Source organism: Camelus ferus, chromosome 10 (assembly GCF_009834535.1).
Source record: "Camelus ferus isolate YT-003-E chromosome 10, BCGSAC_Cfer_1.0, whole genome shotgun sequence".
Classification (NCBI taxonomy): domain Eukaryota; kingdom Metazoa; phylum Chordata; class Mammalia; order Artiodactyla; family Camelidae; genus Camelus; species Camelus ferus.
The window spans coordinates 71,313,607-71,328,357 of NC_045705.1; the positions used below are offsets into that span (position 1 = coordinate 71,313,607).

At 64.5% G+C, this 14,751-nt stretch overlaps 1 protein-coding gene across 27 annotated transcripts in view; it reads right to left on the reverse strand.

Annotated features, from left to right (window-relative positions):
• BRSK2 (BR serine/threonine kinase 2) overlaps positions 1-14,751 on the reverse strand; it is a 61,091-nt gene that overhangs the window by 22,179 nt on the left and 24,161 nt on the right. For 26 of the 27 annotated variants that reach the window (XR_004323494.1, XR_004323498.1, XR_004323497.1 and 23 more), the window contains exon 2: positions 752-846. Coding sequence is in view for 19 of the 27 variants with exons in the window: in XM_032490249.1 (XP_032346140.1) it covers positions 752-846 (95 nt within the window). In the remaining 8 variants the exon portion in view is untranslated. Of the gene's footprint in view, positions 1-751; positions 847-1,994; positions 2,966-14,751 lie in introns of those variants that run through there. The other variant, XM_032490241.1, reaches the window with a different exon arrangement.

The following is a 14,751-nucleotide window of genomic DNA, read 5'->3' on the forward strand; positions in this document are numbered from 1 at the left end:
CCAACTCCGGCTAAGGCAGGGTGGGAATCTGCCTGTCTGCCACCAGTGCTGCCCCTCCATCCAAGTGACCACCACCTTCCCTTACAACCAGCCCATCGTGGGTCCCCCGAGCATCCCCAGTCAGGCCCCCTAAGTCCCCCCCTGCCCCCACCAGCCAGTGGGGTCCTCACTGATATCACTACCCATCACCAGCCCCCACCAGTCTCCACCCTCCTGGTTTCTTCTCCCCATATGCCTGGAGGGCAAGGCAGAGCCAGGTCTGCTCCCCACTAGCTGGCTTCGAGTGGACAGACATCTGAACAGAGGAGTGCAGACAGACGGGGAACCCAAGGCCTGGGCAGTCCCCTCCCCACTGAGCATCTGGACCGCTGCCCAGGAGTCCTCCAAGTCAGTCCTTAAAGGGGACCAGACACCAGCAGGGCTGGAGAGGGAGGGGGGAGGGAGGGGGATGGGAAGGAGGAGAGGCTGCAAGGCCTCCTGGGACGGAGCCCTTCCTCTCCCCGCTCAGAGGCAGAGAGCTGGTCCTGATTCACCTGGGCTGTGCCCCAGGCTGGGAACAGCAGGACCCCAGGGCTGGCTTTCCTGCCGCTTTCTGCCCCGAGCGTAGGCCCGCCCTGCTGCCCTCGGCCCCGCCCACAGGCCCGACCCACTGTCCTTGGCCCCGCCCGCATGCCCGCCCCGCGGCTCTCGGTCACGCCCCAAGCCCGCCCCGCTGCTCTCGGCCCCGCCCACAGGCCCGCTCCCGGCTCACCTTCATCAGGACAGACTCGCTGAGCTTCTCCCGGTTGACAATCTTGACGGCCACCTTCTGGCACGTGACACAGTGAATCCCCAGCTTCACGAGGCCTGGGGTCGAGAGAGGGAACCTCAGACACGTCCGGGCCACAGCCCAGGCCCTGACCAGCAGAGACCCCGCCCACACCCAACCCAGGCCCCTCCCTCGGCGTCAGGACCCAGCACCCCCCCGACCCCGCCCAGACTGTCTTGAGCCAGACCCCACGGCCACCGTCTGCCCTCCTATGCTCTTCGATCACTGCCCAGAAGTTGTATCCGACATCACTTTGCCCCACACCACATCTCCCACAGGATCGGCCCTCTGCCGCCTCCTCCAGCCCTTGCTCCTAGGCCAGTGACACCTAGTGTCCCTTCCCCAGACGTTCAGCTGCAGCCCTGGCACCCTCAGCAGGTCTAGGGCCACGCCCTGCCGGGCCCCTCAAGATCTCACACGGCCTCCCCACCCCATACTGCAGCCTCCGCTCTCCTGCCACCTGCACCCGTCACCCTCCTTTTGGCCTGTTGACCCTTAGACAGAGGTGCCCCCATGCCTGTGTCCAGCTCACTGCTCTCCCCAGGACACCAGGACAGGCCCAAGGCCACCCGCTGGGCAGCTGCAGCCCTGCGGCCCTCCTCCCCAGACCCCCCGCAGGACAGGATGCTACCTGTGGTCACCACCACACTTCAGGGCCCCGGGGTCCTGGTCGCTGCCCCTGGCCTCTTGCGCACAGCTGGGGGCCTCCCCTGCCCCCGGCTGGGATGCTGCCAGAGCCTCAGGAGCGCCTCTTCCAACCTAGCCCACCCGCCACCAGCTGCCCTCCACCCTGCGCCAGACCCTCCATGGCCGATATGCCCTGCATCCCCTTCCAGCACCTGGGCCCTACCCTGATGCTCTCTGAGGTGACCTGTGCTCCCCGACGGGCATGGAGGTGAGTGCCATGGCTGGGGCTGTGTCCAGCACTGGGAGGCTGGGACATAGCCCCTTGTAGGCCAACCCGCTCCCCACAGCACTGCAGCTTCTGCTGGGTTTTGAGGGTTTTGAGGGGCGTGGATCACGGGACGCCCACTCTGTCTCATTCACGCTCTGCCAACCCTGTCATTGCTGCTTTAACTGCGACCTTGACAGCGTCTCATGGTCACTGACCACTGCTGTGGGGCTGGTTCTTATCCGTCTACAGAACCTTTTGCTTTATATGGGAAATGAGTTCTTTGCTACGTACACTGAAAACATGTTCCCAGGGGGCCGCGCATCTCTGTGTCTGGCCGTCCGTCTGGGTGCCTCACAAGTTCAGTCCCACCTCCTCCCCAGCACTGCCCATCCTCAGCTCAACCAGGGCCCCTCAGCAGCCCTGCAGCCGCAGCCTCACCCTGTGGGCCAGTGAGCTCACCAGTGCGCCCACAGGGGCAAGAGAGGGACGAGGGCTAGGGGCCAGGCCTGGTGGAAGCCGGAAGCCCCGGGCTCCGGGAAGGACAGAGGCGCTGCAGGTGAGCCCACTGCGTCCCGTCTTCTGCCCGGGAAGGACTGTGGGCTCCTGGGGCCTCTTGCCAGCTGCCTTTGATCTGGCGCACAAGCCCTGTGATTCCAAGTCAGGGGGAGAGCAAAGGAGGCCCGGGGAACTGCACCAGCCCCTGTAACTCAGAGCGGAGGCACGGGGACTCCACAGCCTCCAGGACAGCTGGCACCGACCCCGCCCTCCCCACATGAGGTGGGTCTTGGCCCAGACACGGACGCCAGCAGGGGTAGCGCAGCATTGAAGGCAGACTTCTGTCGGGTGAGCCCCGCAGACAGCTGAGGCCACAGAGCAATGAGGATCAGCACCAATGGGTGGCAAAGCCGCTCCCTGGGGCACGAGCTCCTGCAGGTCTCCAACACGCAGGACAGACGCCGGACCAGACGCAAACAGAGCAGGCGGGGGCTCCCGGGGAGACACCAACGGCCCAGAAACGCCCCACGGGTGAGCCTCACAACTCGGCGCGCATGCCGCACACCGGTGAATACACACCCTTGCAAGCGTGTCCTCGGGGGGCGGGAGCCGCAGTGTGTGGGGAGAAACGTGGTCCTGCTTCCAGAAGGAAAGGAAGTGAGCCTCCAACAGTGACACAGGTGACTCTTGGGCAATTAAATGGCTGCTGTCACTGTCACCGTCACCGATAATAATGACAGCCAAACTGCAGACTGCGCCCCGGGGGCCGTGTGACGTGGGGGACTGTTACCACCCTCACTTCGCATACGAGGAAGCTCGGTGGCTCCATGAACCAGCTGGTGCACGGCTGCTCAGAAAGCCCCAGAGGACAGAGAAGCAGGGCAGGAGGTGCCCTGGATGAGCCTCGTGCCGTCAGGCATGGGCCCACCACAGCCAGCTGCCTGCAGGCCTGTGGGCTGGGGCCCCGGCCACGGCGCACGGCAGGGGGGCAGGAGCTACTCTAGGCCTCGTCCTAGAGCCCTGGTGGCTCCCTCTCAGCCTTCGTCTTTCTCTGCTTGCTGCCGCTGTCCCTGAAAGTCCTCTGCCCACAGACTCTTACACACCACTCAAAGCCCAGCATGGAGGCACCCCTCCTTGGTGAAGCTTCCCTGCCACCCTGGGTGTGCTGGGGTGGGAAGTTCGGGTTCCAGCCCCGCCGCTTCCCTGGAGGCAGGGAGTGGAGAGCGGGCTATCGGGAGCCCTCCTGCTGGGGAGCCTTACGGCCTCCCTAATCACCCCACCCTTCGAACGCTCAGGCTCATTTTCCAATTGTGATTTTATCTCTAATTATTGTCTTCACAGCAAATATAGGCACACATCAAGAGAAGGGAAGTATACAGTGTCACAGATAATTGCAGAGGGAGCAGAGCCAGTCCCGCCCAGGCGACGGAAGCCAGAGGGCGCTGAGCCCACTCAGGGGCGCCCCACTGCACCCCAGGCTCAGGCATAAGCACGCAGCTCCTCAGCGTGGAGCGGCCCCTTACCAGGAACTGGTACCTGAGAGCAGACCCTGCACCCGGACCCAGGCGCCCAAAGAGTGTGCAACCCTTCCCCTACCTGGGCTGCGGGCAGGGCTCCCCCCAGCACCCTTGCCCCTCCGCCAGTGGCTGGGCCGCCAGAGAGCTGGTAGGCAGGGGGCTCCCGGGCTCAGCTCAGCAGTTCTCTGCAGGCAGTGCCCAGCCCTCCTGCCCACCGGCCTGGCCAGCCTTCAAACCTATGGCACCAGTGTGGTCAGAGGAAGGAGGCCAGAGCCCCCAGGCAGCCTAGGAGTGGTGGGGAAGGGGAGGGTGGAGACTTGCAGGCCTGCAGGGGTCCCAACACGAGAGGTGGCCTGAGAGGCCTGTGGGGCCAAAGTTGGGGGCGGTGGTCCTGGGCAGATGCCACACACCCCAGCTCTCTTGTCATTCTCCTCTGGAAAAGACCTGCTGGAGGGCTCTGCACCCTGGGACTGCCAGCTCAGAGGACTGGGCACCACTCTGTGGGGAACCCCGAGAGGGAGCCTGGGACCCCATGACTCAGACTGCCGCTGGGGCAGGACAGGGTGGGCAGGGAGGAGTGGCAGGGCAGGGGACCCTCTCCGCCAGGGCTCCAGCCCCGGAACTCAGCAGGGCAGTGGAGGCTGAAGGGTGGTGGGTGGTGGGGCAGTGGGGGACACCCCTCCCTACAGACACAGTGGGGTCACTGCCTCAGACTGCACTCCAGCCACCAGCGCTGTTTCCCTCCCCAAGTACCGAGCTTCTGGCCTCTCAGGGCGGCCCAGCCGAGGCCCGCTGCCCCCAGCCTCACATGTGGGGACCCCGGGTACCCCCGCCGCCATCTGCTCTGAGCCCTTCAGTCTCGGGGACGGCAGCTCAGCCCCCCAGGGGGCCTGCCCTCCATCCTTCGTCCTGAGCTCAGAGCCGCCCTGAGGCCTGTCTCCAGGTGCCAGGCCACCGCACAGCCTCCCTCAAGCATGCTTGGGAAGGTCCTGCCTGTAGGGCCCCTGCCCTATTGCCTGTGGCCATCGGGTCATGAGCCCCCTAGCTGGCCCCTCAGCATCCCAAGCCCAGCCCACGCCTCCCCGTGAGCGTCCTGCGCACCCAGGCCTTCTCCCACGGCCCCTCACGTGGCTGCTACGGGGGGCTGGGACAAGAGAGGTCCTGCTCCTCTCAGTGACATTCTTCTGTCAGTTTCCATCTCGGATGCCACCCCGACACACACTCCCAGCCCATACGCTGTCCACCCCGTCCGAGCCCCTGGATGGTGGAGGGCACTGTGACCTCCCTCCCAGGAGGGAGACATCTTATGGGCCGGCGCCTCCCCAAGACCAGAATTAGGGTGCAGCTCCCACACTTCTGGCCCCTGAAGATGGCCCGAGGGTCCCCATCACCCCTGGGCCTTCCCCTCAAACCCAGCTGCCCTTCAACTAGGTGGGAGAAGATTCTCAAGGCCTGGGGGCCACACTTAGCAGGTGTCTGGTGGGAGGGCTTCTGGGTCTGCATCCCCTCCACCAACCCCCTCCGCTCAGGCGTCTTCTTTCTCTGAGGCTGACCTGTATCCCACCCCCAGAGGAAAAGGCTCAAGTTGGACCAAGTGACATCACAGCAAAGTGACCTCAAGCCTCCCCCGGCAGGGGTGTCTCACAGCTTCAGTCCCAGCACCACCAGCCAGCGCTCAGCGGCTGCGTCCTCAGCCCCGTCCACTAGTTGCCGGCCCAGGAGCCTCTGCGGATGGGAACCCAGGGCTCAAGAGGGGTGCACACGCCATTGCACACACACCACACACAGGTCCCGTGTGTGGTCACCCTAGCCGGTGCCCCCATGCCGCCGACCAGCCTTGTAACCTCAGCAACACAGGCCCCACGGGCAGAGCCTGGCGCCTGGGTCTGTCCGCTGGCACCCTGCTGGCAGAGCCCGTGAAGCAATGCGCTCGCTAGGGGTGCACACAACTCCAACAGGGCAAACCAAAGGGAGGGAAGCCATTTAAGTCACCAGATCTACATCATGCTGCCACCATGAGCACCCCTCCCTGGGGAGTGGAGGCAGCTGAGGGAAGAGAGATGGCCCCCCAGGGCGGGGGCTACCGGGAGAATGGAGGAAGCCTGGGCCCCTGCTCACTCCTGACTTGGCCTGCCCCTCCACCGCCCCCCCCCCCCACCGCCGCCGCCGCCGCGGCCCCATGCACAGCGCCCTGGGGCTCCACCAGGGGAGGAGGACCTGCCCCAGCCCGTCCCCTGGCCGGGCCCTGCGCTCTCCCTCCCCAGCCGCACGCCTGGGCCCCCCCTCGTGGAGTCAGCTCTCCAGAGCCCAGAGTTCCCGACTGAAGGCGAGACTGTGCTTCCTCCTCCCCCATCTCCATCCCGCCCACGCGTCAACTTCAGGCGTCAGGGCAGGCTCCCTCCTGCCCACCCCACCCCTGGGATCATAGGCCTCAGGGCCCACCTTGTGGACCCCTCTGGCTGCTGCCACGTGTCCCTGGAAGAGGGTGAAAGTTCAGAGAAAAGACAGGAGTCAGCTTGTGTCCCGCAAGGCCAGCCCAGAGGACGTGGGTCGGGAGCGGTCACGAGGCTCTGGGGGAGGGGGAGGGGCACCAGTGCCGACCCACAGCGCCGTGGCTCCGGGGAGGGGCGGGGAGGGCACGGGAGGTGTTCTGTGAACTAGAACCCTGAGTGCCGCAGCTCAGCGCTGACTGCAGCGGCGCAGGGCAGCTGCTGTCCGTGGTGCTGACAGCGCCAGTGCCGTGGTACAGGGCCTGGCCTCCGACTATCCCAGGCCTTTGGGAGACAGGAGACAGGAGACAGGGACACACCTGCTCACTGGAAGTCCCCCGTCAGTGTGCTCACATCAGCCTCCCTGCGTGCAGCGCGCTGGGGGCCGCAGACCTGACAACAGCACCCTCTCCAGGTTGGGGGGGGGGGAGGTTGGCTGGATGCGCCACAGCCCCAGCTCTGAGTCACCTGACAGCTCCACCCGCCCCGCAGGCTCCTGCTGAGCCAGGAGGAGGAGCAGGGCAGCCTGCCCAGACCCCCCCCCCCCCCGACCCCGGGGCCCCTCTCAGCTCCACAGGAGACACCAGCATTCAGCCACTGATGCCCGCAGGGCCACTCCGAGGGTCACTGACGCCTGGGGTGGGCGAGTGACCCTCCTCCCCCACCAGTAACCTCTGTGGAGCACACGGCCAGCTCCCCAGGGCCACAAGCACAGCTAACAGTGACCCACTTTCCACCACCTCGACCCACCTCACTGTGGGGCTGTGCTCCCAGGGGTGTGACAGGGAGACACTGCTTTCCTGGGGTGGACAGAACAGGGCAGCCCCTTGTCACCCCTCCTGCCTGGGCCCTCCCTGGACAAGGATGAGGAAGTAGCACCACACTGGCTCTTGGAAAAGTGAGTCAGCAAAGCTGGCCACCCTGAGCCAGCCCTGCCTCCTGACCGGACTGCCCACTGCAGGCACTGGGAGAAGCCTCAGAGGGCTGGTAGGGGCAGGAATGCGGCTGAGTCCCCAGCTGAGGAAGGGACACGTTTTCTGGCATCAGGGCAGCGTCCTGCTGAGGGCTTGCAGACTGCCCTTGGCTATCCCTGGGACCACGGCTTCCCAGGCTCTGAACCCAAGGGCTACTCAGGGGCCTCCGTGAAGGAAGCTCCCGCCAGCAGGGTGGTCTCAGCTGCTCCTGCAGCCCCACAGTCCTGCCCTGGCCACTGTCCCCACACACCGCACAACCCCACGCCAGCCTGAAGACCCCAGCTTGCCGTCAGGAGCACCTACACGTGCCCTTGCAATGCCAAGAGAGGGTGGGCAGTTCTGGGGGCAGAACTAAGGCAGGGACATGGGTTCTTCGTAGGCCCAAGGCCCAGATGGAAGCTTGTGCAGCCAGACAGGTCCAGACGGCAGCCACAGGTGATGAGACCCCAGGACCAGCTGGCCTGAGGAGGCTTCCCAAGGGCCGATTTGGGAGATAGCAGAGGCCTCTCCCCCAGCCCCCCGGGGTCCATCTTGGAAGGAGTGATGAGGAAGGAGACACAGGCCTCGCTCACCAGAGGATGAGTGTTTGCAGTGTTCTCAGCTGCACCTGGTCTCCCAGGCAGGCCCTTCCTGCGCCCCATCACCCTGCTGCTCCTGACTGCAGGAAAACAGCCTGGTGGCTCCTGCCTCTTGGAAGCCACCCCTGGCAGTGTGGTCCCCCCAACCCCAGCTGCACCGAGGCTGGACTGTGTGGCCAGTGGGACGTGGCACAAAGGACAGACCCGTTTCTCCAAGGTCAGGTGATAACAAGAGCACAGCCTCCATTCGGGCCCTGTCCCAGGATCACTGCACTGCGGAGCCCAGCTGCCGCAGTCCTTGTGTGACAGCCACACTACAAGGAACTGAGGCCTCCGGCCGACTGCACGAGCGAGTCTAGGAGCAGGGCCCAGCCCCAGTCGAGCCCCCGATGCAGCCTCAACCTATACCCCAAGCCCCGAGCACCCAGCTCGGCTGCCCCGGACACCTTCCTCTGTGAGCGATGAGAGAATGCTTGCTGTCTGGAGCCACTATGCCTTGGGGCAGCTCATTCTGCAGCAAAAGATATCAGACAACTCAGTCCTCCAACTGCCAGGCTTCAGAGGAGCACCCGGGACCGGCGGCTACCACGAGCTGAGCACATGGTCAGCAGCAGATGGGCCTGGCAGTCCCGGCCGCTGCCTTCAAATAAAAACCACCTCTCACCCCCACAAGCCTGGGTCTCCTCACCTGTGGGAGCAAGAAAAGTAACCCCACCCCAACCCCCGCCCAGCCCCATCAGACAGCAGGAGCTGCCTGCGAAACTCTGGAGGCGGAAGAGGGACCACCTCTCCCAGACAGCCTACGTGGAGGGAGCCCTGGGGCCAGAGCCCCGCCCCTCGTCTGTCTCCACCCCCCACCTGCTGGTCCACTCCCGCCATTGCTAGGGGGACCAAGGGCCTGCCCGGCTCCCAGGGCTGAGTGGCTCCTGGCCCAGCCAGGTTGGGAGCTGGAGGGTGCTGGTGGTTGGAGTGGGTGTTGTGCGGCAGTCCCTCGTCCTGGGTGTGTTGGGGGGAGCGGCTGCATCCTTCTCTTCTAAACGCCGGGAAAGCTCTTGCCACAGGGTGTCCACTGAGAAAAAGGGACTCCTCACCCTGTCCTCCATCTCCCACATGGACCCCATCTCTTTCTCTGACACAGCCCCCTCCACGGTCTGCCTGGGTGGGTAGGGGATCCCAAGGATGGGCTGGAGGCCACCCCACCAGGGCAACGGTTAGGACACCCCTGGTGCCCACCTGGCTCTCCTACCATCACCCCCACACTCGGCCTCCCCCAGAGCTGGGAGTACCCATGGACACTGTGGGGAGGAGGACTTTTAGGAAGAGTCTCCTCCCTCATCTTGCAGGACCAGCTCCAGGTGATGGCCAAGGGCTCCCGGCAGCCAGCGAGCAGCCCCTGAGTCCACGGGCAGGAAGCCACAGTGCAAAACGGGACGATGTGGGATCCACTTGGGGCCCCAGACCACAAGTGGGGCATCTAGGGGTGGACAGCAGCTCAGGAAGATGGTCCACGTGTCAGTGCCGGGCACCCACGAGCGGGGTCGTATCTGGGGAAAGGGCCTTTGCAGAGGTACTTGTGGACCTCACGATGCATGCAGGGTGGTCCTAATTCCAGTGACAAAGACAGAGGGAGACACCACGTGAGGACGGAGGCAGAGGCCGGGGTGTTGGGTCTGGAACAACCAGAAGCCACAGAGGCGGGGCAGGGGCTCGGAGCTGACCCTCCCTCGGAGCCCTCAGGAGACCCACTCGCAGACTCCCGGGCCCCAGAGTTGACATGAGATTCTGTTGCTCTAGCGACTACGGCTGTGGCAGTGGGGGTGGGGCCCCAGGGACTGTGCAGGGTCCCTTCCCATATGTACCTGAAGTCTCCTCTCTTCACAGAGGGTCTCGTCCCTGCCAGAGGACTCTCTGTAAGCCTGATCACGCACTGTAATGTGAGCCTCTCCCTGCACCCTCACGCACTCAGCAGAAGCACCTGTGTCTGGCCAGAAGGGCAGCCCTCAACAGGACTTGGGCACCCTCGGGGCCTCTTGACCCAGCATCAGCCTGGAGCTGTTAGGACAGGGTTTGGGGGCGAGGCGGGTTCTGCTGCCTCTGTAAGAGCCCACAAAAGCACACCTGGCTGGCTCTCACCACCGCCCTACCGGCACCAGGCATGGGTGGGGGGAGGGGCCCCGTGGGCTGCAGACCCAGGCAGCCTGGAGCATGGCTGAAGCCCTGGGATCGGGTGGGCTGCGGCACATGGTCAGGCCCGGATGTGGCCACCTGTTCCAGCAACACCACATCTGGTCAGAATTAAGGCTCCCAAGTGTGGTCCACATGAACCCTGACCCTCACAGCAGCCTCACTCCCATTCTCAGAAGGGAAGACCAAGGCTGGGCAAGGCCTGCAAGACCCCGAGGCCCATTCCACTGCCCCTGCCCAAGGCGTCAGGGTGAGGCCTCCCCACGTCCAACCCTGCAGGTGGGGCTTCCCCAGCTGGTGTAGGCACAGGCTCCATCCCCATCACCCCCTCGGTACAGGTTTGGGGAGTCGAAGGTGAGTGGCGCAAAGAGAGACGCTGGAGGGAATGCCCGCCTGCAGTTTCCCAGGGCTGCAGGAGGGGCAGCGGCCAAGCCCATGACACCCAGAACTCCTTTCAGCACCATGGACAGGAGCCAGTGCAGGTGTCTGGCGGGCAGGTGCGGGGGGAGTCCCACCCCCACCCAGGGACAGCAGGTGACTTGCTCCAGGTCACACTGGAGCTGGTGAGACACCAGAGAAGGGTGCCCTTGGAAGCCACTTGTCAGCACTCCTGGGGCACTTCCTCCGGCCACACCCCTGCCCTTCCCTGGGCCCTGCAGGAGGCCTGCCTGCACCGTATCTGGCGTGGCACAGCGGTGACCTGGAAACTCAGGACACCAGTGGCATGCACACCCCTCCACAAGGCCTCTTGCACATTACCCGGTCCGCAGGAGATGCTGCCCGGGTTCCAGCGCCTGGACGCTGAGCACTGTCCGCGCCCAGCACAGGGCCTCCCTAGTCTCTGGCCCACAGAAGGGCCCTCAGCAGTGAGAGAACACCTCCCTCCAACCATCGGATGGGACGGTGCTGCAGGAGCTCCCACCTCTGCAGAGAGTACCCCACGTGTGGCTCCAGTGGGGGGGGGGCAGCGCAGGCTGGGAGGGACGGGGCAAGGCCCAGGGGGAGCTGGGCTGGGAGGGACCCTCACCCCTCTGCCCACTCCAGTCTCCAAGGCTTGTGCCCAGGGAGGCCTCTGGGATCTACCCTGCACCCCCATCCACAGTGAGGGCTGGGGGACTCTCAGGTCTTCCATCTTGGGGCCCAGTACCGCCTCCAAGGCCCTCGTAGGGAGACCATGCTGGGGTAGGATCCACGTTGCTGGGTCGGGCACCGGGGGCTCAAACTGAGGACAAGCCACAACATGCAGCCGCCCCACCCCACCCCAGGCTGCCAGCGTCCTCTCCAACCTGCCTGACTTTAGTTGCCACCCAGCAGCCCAGTCCCCGAGAGCCAGGGACCCGTGGTTAGCCTGGGGGGTTCCGGGAGCGTAGGCCCCACCTTCCCTGGGTATCTGCCCCGAGAATAAATGAAGAATGGCCACAGGCTCCCTCTTCCCAAGGCCAGCAGTGGGGCAGGGCTCTACCTGGGCCCTCTGGCCCCAGGAAGCTCCTCAGACTGGACAGACACGCAGGTCTAGAAGGATGTATGTGTAGGGGCCGCCCTCAGCAGCTGCCCCCTTCATGTCTGGCTTCAAAGTCCCACTTCTCAGGCGGAGGAGCCAGGGAAGGGAGCAGCTTGAATGGGGATTTGGTTCCCGGGTTTGGGGAGCAACCCCCCACCAGCCCAGGCTCCCCAGTCCAGCGGAGGGGGCGCGCAGGCCCAGCAGGGCCTACTTCAAACACGCCTGGGCCCGTGTGCCTCGGGCCTCCTCCGCGACTCAGACACGGCGCAGGAGGCGGCAGCCTCTTTGAAGCTGCTGTGGACATCAAAGCGCGCTCGCTCCCCCCTCATTACAGCCCTGGCCTGCCCTCCCTGCGCACCCTCCTTTTCTCCTTTTCTGCTCACGCCCACCCCCACCCCCACCCCCACCCCCACCCTGGGCTGAGCTGGCACCCCGGGTCTCTCAGCCTCTCCTCCTGGGGCTCCACGCCCCTCAAAGCCCTCCTCCTCCCCGGTTGTGGGAGTGGTTGCAGGGTGGGGGAGGCCCGGGCCCCAGCCCCCAGCTTTGTGCAGCAGCCTTCTGGGCCTCATCCACCCAGCCTGCGCCCACATTTCAGGGCTCCATGGAGGCCCTGCCGACCGCAATTCCCTGGGACCCCCCACACCGCACAGCCCTCTCTTTCAGGGGTTGGGAAGGGGGCCCTGATGGGAGGACTCCGGGGCAGGCAACAGGGAGGGCGAGCCCGCGGCGCGGCCACGCACCCCGTCACGGATCACTCTCAATATAGATCGTGCTGTTTCCTTCGCCCACCAGCGCCAGGCAGGCAGGAGGGGGAGGCGGCGGCGCGTGTCTCTTGGGAGACAACTGTTCGCGCTCTGAAAAGGAACCTCTCAAATTAAATTAATTAAGCCCTGAAATATTTCACACGCACTGCAGCCGCTCAGCCGCCTCTGCTGGGCTCCCTGCCCTCCCCACGCACAGCACCCAAACACGACTAGGGGACTGCTGTCCCCTGCGCTGGAGGGATGGAAACCCGGGGGCAGCCCCGGAGCCGGAGGAGGAAAAGGCCATGGGGGGTCGCTCCCCACTCATCCCCGGGAGCCCTTCCTGCCTCCTTGGCCATTCTGTGCCACTTAAATGGCTCAGGGCGCTATTCTGGTCCCCGAAGGCCCTTCCCAGGCTGAGCCCACTGTATTTGGCCAGCAGTGGGCACGGATGCCTGTGGTCTCCCCAGACTTCTCAGCCTGGCTCCCTGTCCCTGTAGCAGGGGTTTGGTTGTCCCCTGCAGCTTCAGGGGTGTCCCAACACCCTCTCCTGATGCTGGTAAAGGCTAAATGAGACCCCCCCTACACACACACACACACACACACACACATCTCAGTCCTGAGCTCCTGCACTTCCTCCCTCTCCAGGGGCAGCCTGGGACTGCACCCATGGAAAGGCCCAGCTGGAGGTGGGCGGCAGGGTTCTAGCCCTCAGCACAGCACAGCCGGGGGGTCTCCAGGGAGGGGCCAGCCGCACCAGGCACCCTCTCCCTATGGCCCAAAGGCAGCCTACAGGGTCCCAAGTGCTTCCAGGCCCAGAGCCCCCTGAAAATCAGCAGATGACCATTCACACCTGCCCCTCCCGCCAAAAGACAAGCTCCGGCCCAGCTCTGCACCCAGTTGGCAAATGCTGATGGGAACACCAACTAAAGTCCGGGGATGGAGACCTCGCGTGCCGGGACCCGGCCGGGGGGGTGGGGGGAGGGGCAGAAGCAATCCCGAGACACAAACCCTCCTCCCCCTAGAGGCGTGAGGCCAGGCTCCCGAGGCCAACACTGAGAAGGGCGAGACGCTGGGCACCTGCTGGACACCAGAAGGATGCCCGACACCGAGGCCTCGGGGCACAGTAACGGGGCAGACCCCCCACCCCACTAGAGGCTGACATGGCTTCTGCAAACAGTTAGGGTTAGGATCATCTGTGGCCAGGAGGTGCCTGGAAGCGTTTCCCAAGCCACCACACCAAGGCGCGTGTTCAGAAGCCATCTCCAGTGGAGACGGGTGATGAGTTGTAAGGGGAGGCTGGAGGGAGGAGGGCCAATCCCAGGAGCACTGCGCTGGCCCAGGTGATGGAGGAGGCAGCAGAGCTGGGCGGAGTTCTGGGGAAGGAGTGGGCAGGGACAGATGCCTGGGGATGGGGGGTCCTGGGAGGGGGTCTGGGCTGCCAGCCAGTACCCGGAGGGGCTGCCAGGGTCCTGCTGGCTGGAAGGACTCAGGTCCCTGTGTTTGCCTCCTATCGACCTCACTCTGGATGTAAAGAGAGAGCCCAGTGGTGGAAAGGAGAAGCCTCCCAGCACTCCAGAAATGTCCAGAAGGAAGAGCAGGTGGGGGGGGACAGGGCCGGTCACCCTAGGGGGGCTCCAGGAGTGTCAGCCAGGAGGCAGCAGGTGGGGGAGGACAGGGCCGGTCACCCCAGGGGGGCTCCAGGAGTGTCAGCCAGGAGGCATGGGGGGGACAGGGCCAGTCTCCCCAAGGGGCTCCAGGAGTGTCAGCCAGGAGGCAGCAGGTGGGGGGGGACAGGGCCGGTCACCCCAGGGGGCTCCAGGAGTGTCAGCCAGGAGGCATGGGGGGGAAAGGGCCGGTCACCCCAGGGGGCTCCAGGAGTGTCAGCCAGGAGGCATGGGGGGGAAAGGGCCGGTCACCCCAGGGGGCTCCAGGAGTGTCAGCCAGGAGGCAGCAGGTGGGGGAGGACAGGGCCGGTCACCCCAGGGGGGCTCCAGGAGTGTCAGCCAGGAGGCATTGGGGGGCTGCAACAACAGATGGGGCACTTACTGAGGGCATGGGTGTGGGGACAGCCTGGGTCAGCATCCCCTCCCTCCAAGCCAAGACTGAGACACAGCCAGGGACAAACCCAGTACCACAGGGGCAGGAGGCTGCCCTGCTCCTCCTGTTCTGACAGGCCTAAGGCCCAGTCCGTGCCATCCACCTGCCCCCACCAGACACACCACGCTCCGAGCAGGAGACACCCCCCTCCCCCGCCCAGAGAAACCCAGGAAGGAAGTCCAAGAACTGACCTGGTAGAAACAGATAGAAGTATTTTTAAATTATTTTACTGTTTAGTTCATTGATTTACCAGGGTTTAATGAGTTGCTTCATCTAGGAAAGAAAAAATCCACAAAAAGGATGAGAAAACAAGATAGCGCTCCCCACATGGCAGTTTCCAGAAACGGGCACCATCTGAATTTATCAAACTGCACATCTGATAAACGTGTACTTTACTGTGTAGGAATCATACCATAACGAAGGTGTTTTAAGAAAAAAGAAATTGATACAATGAAATTGACTATACT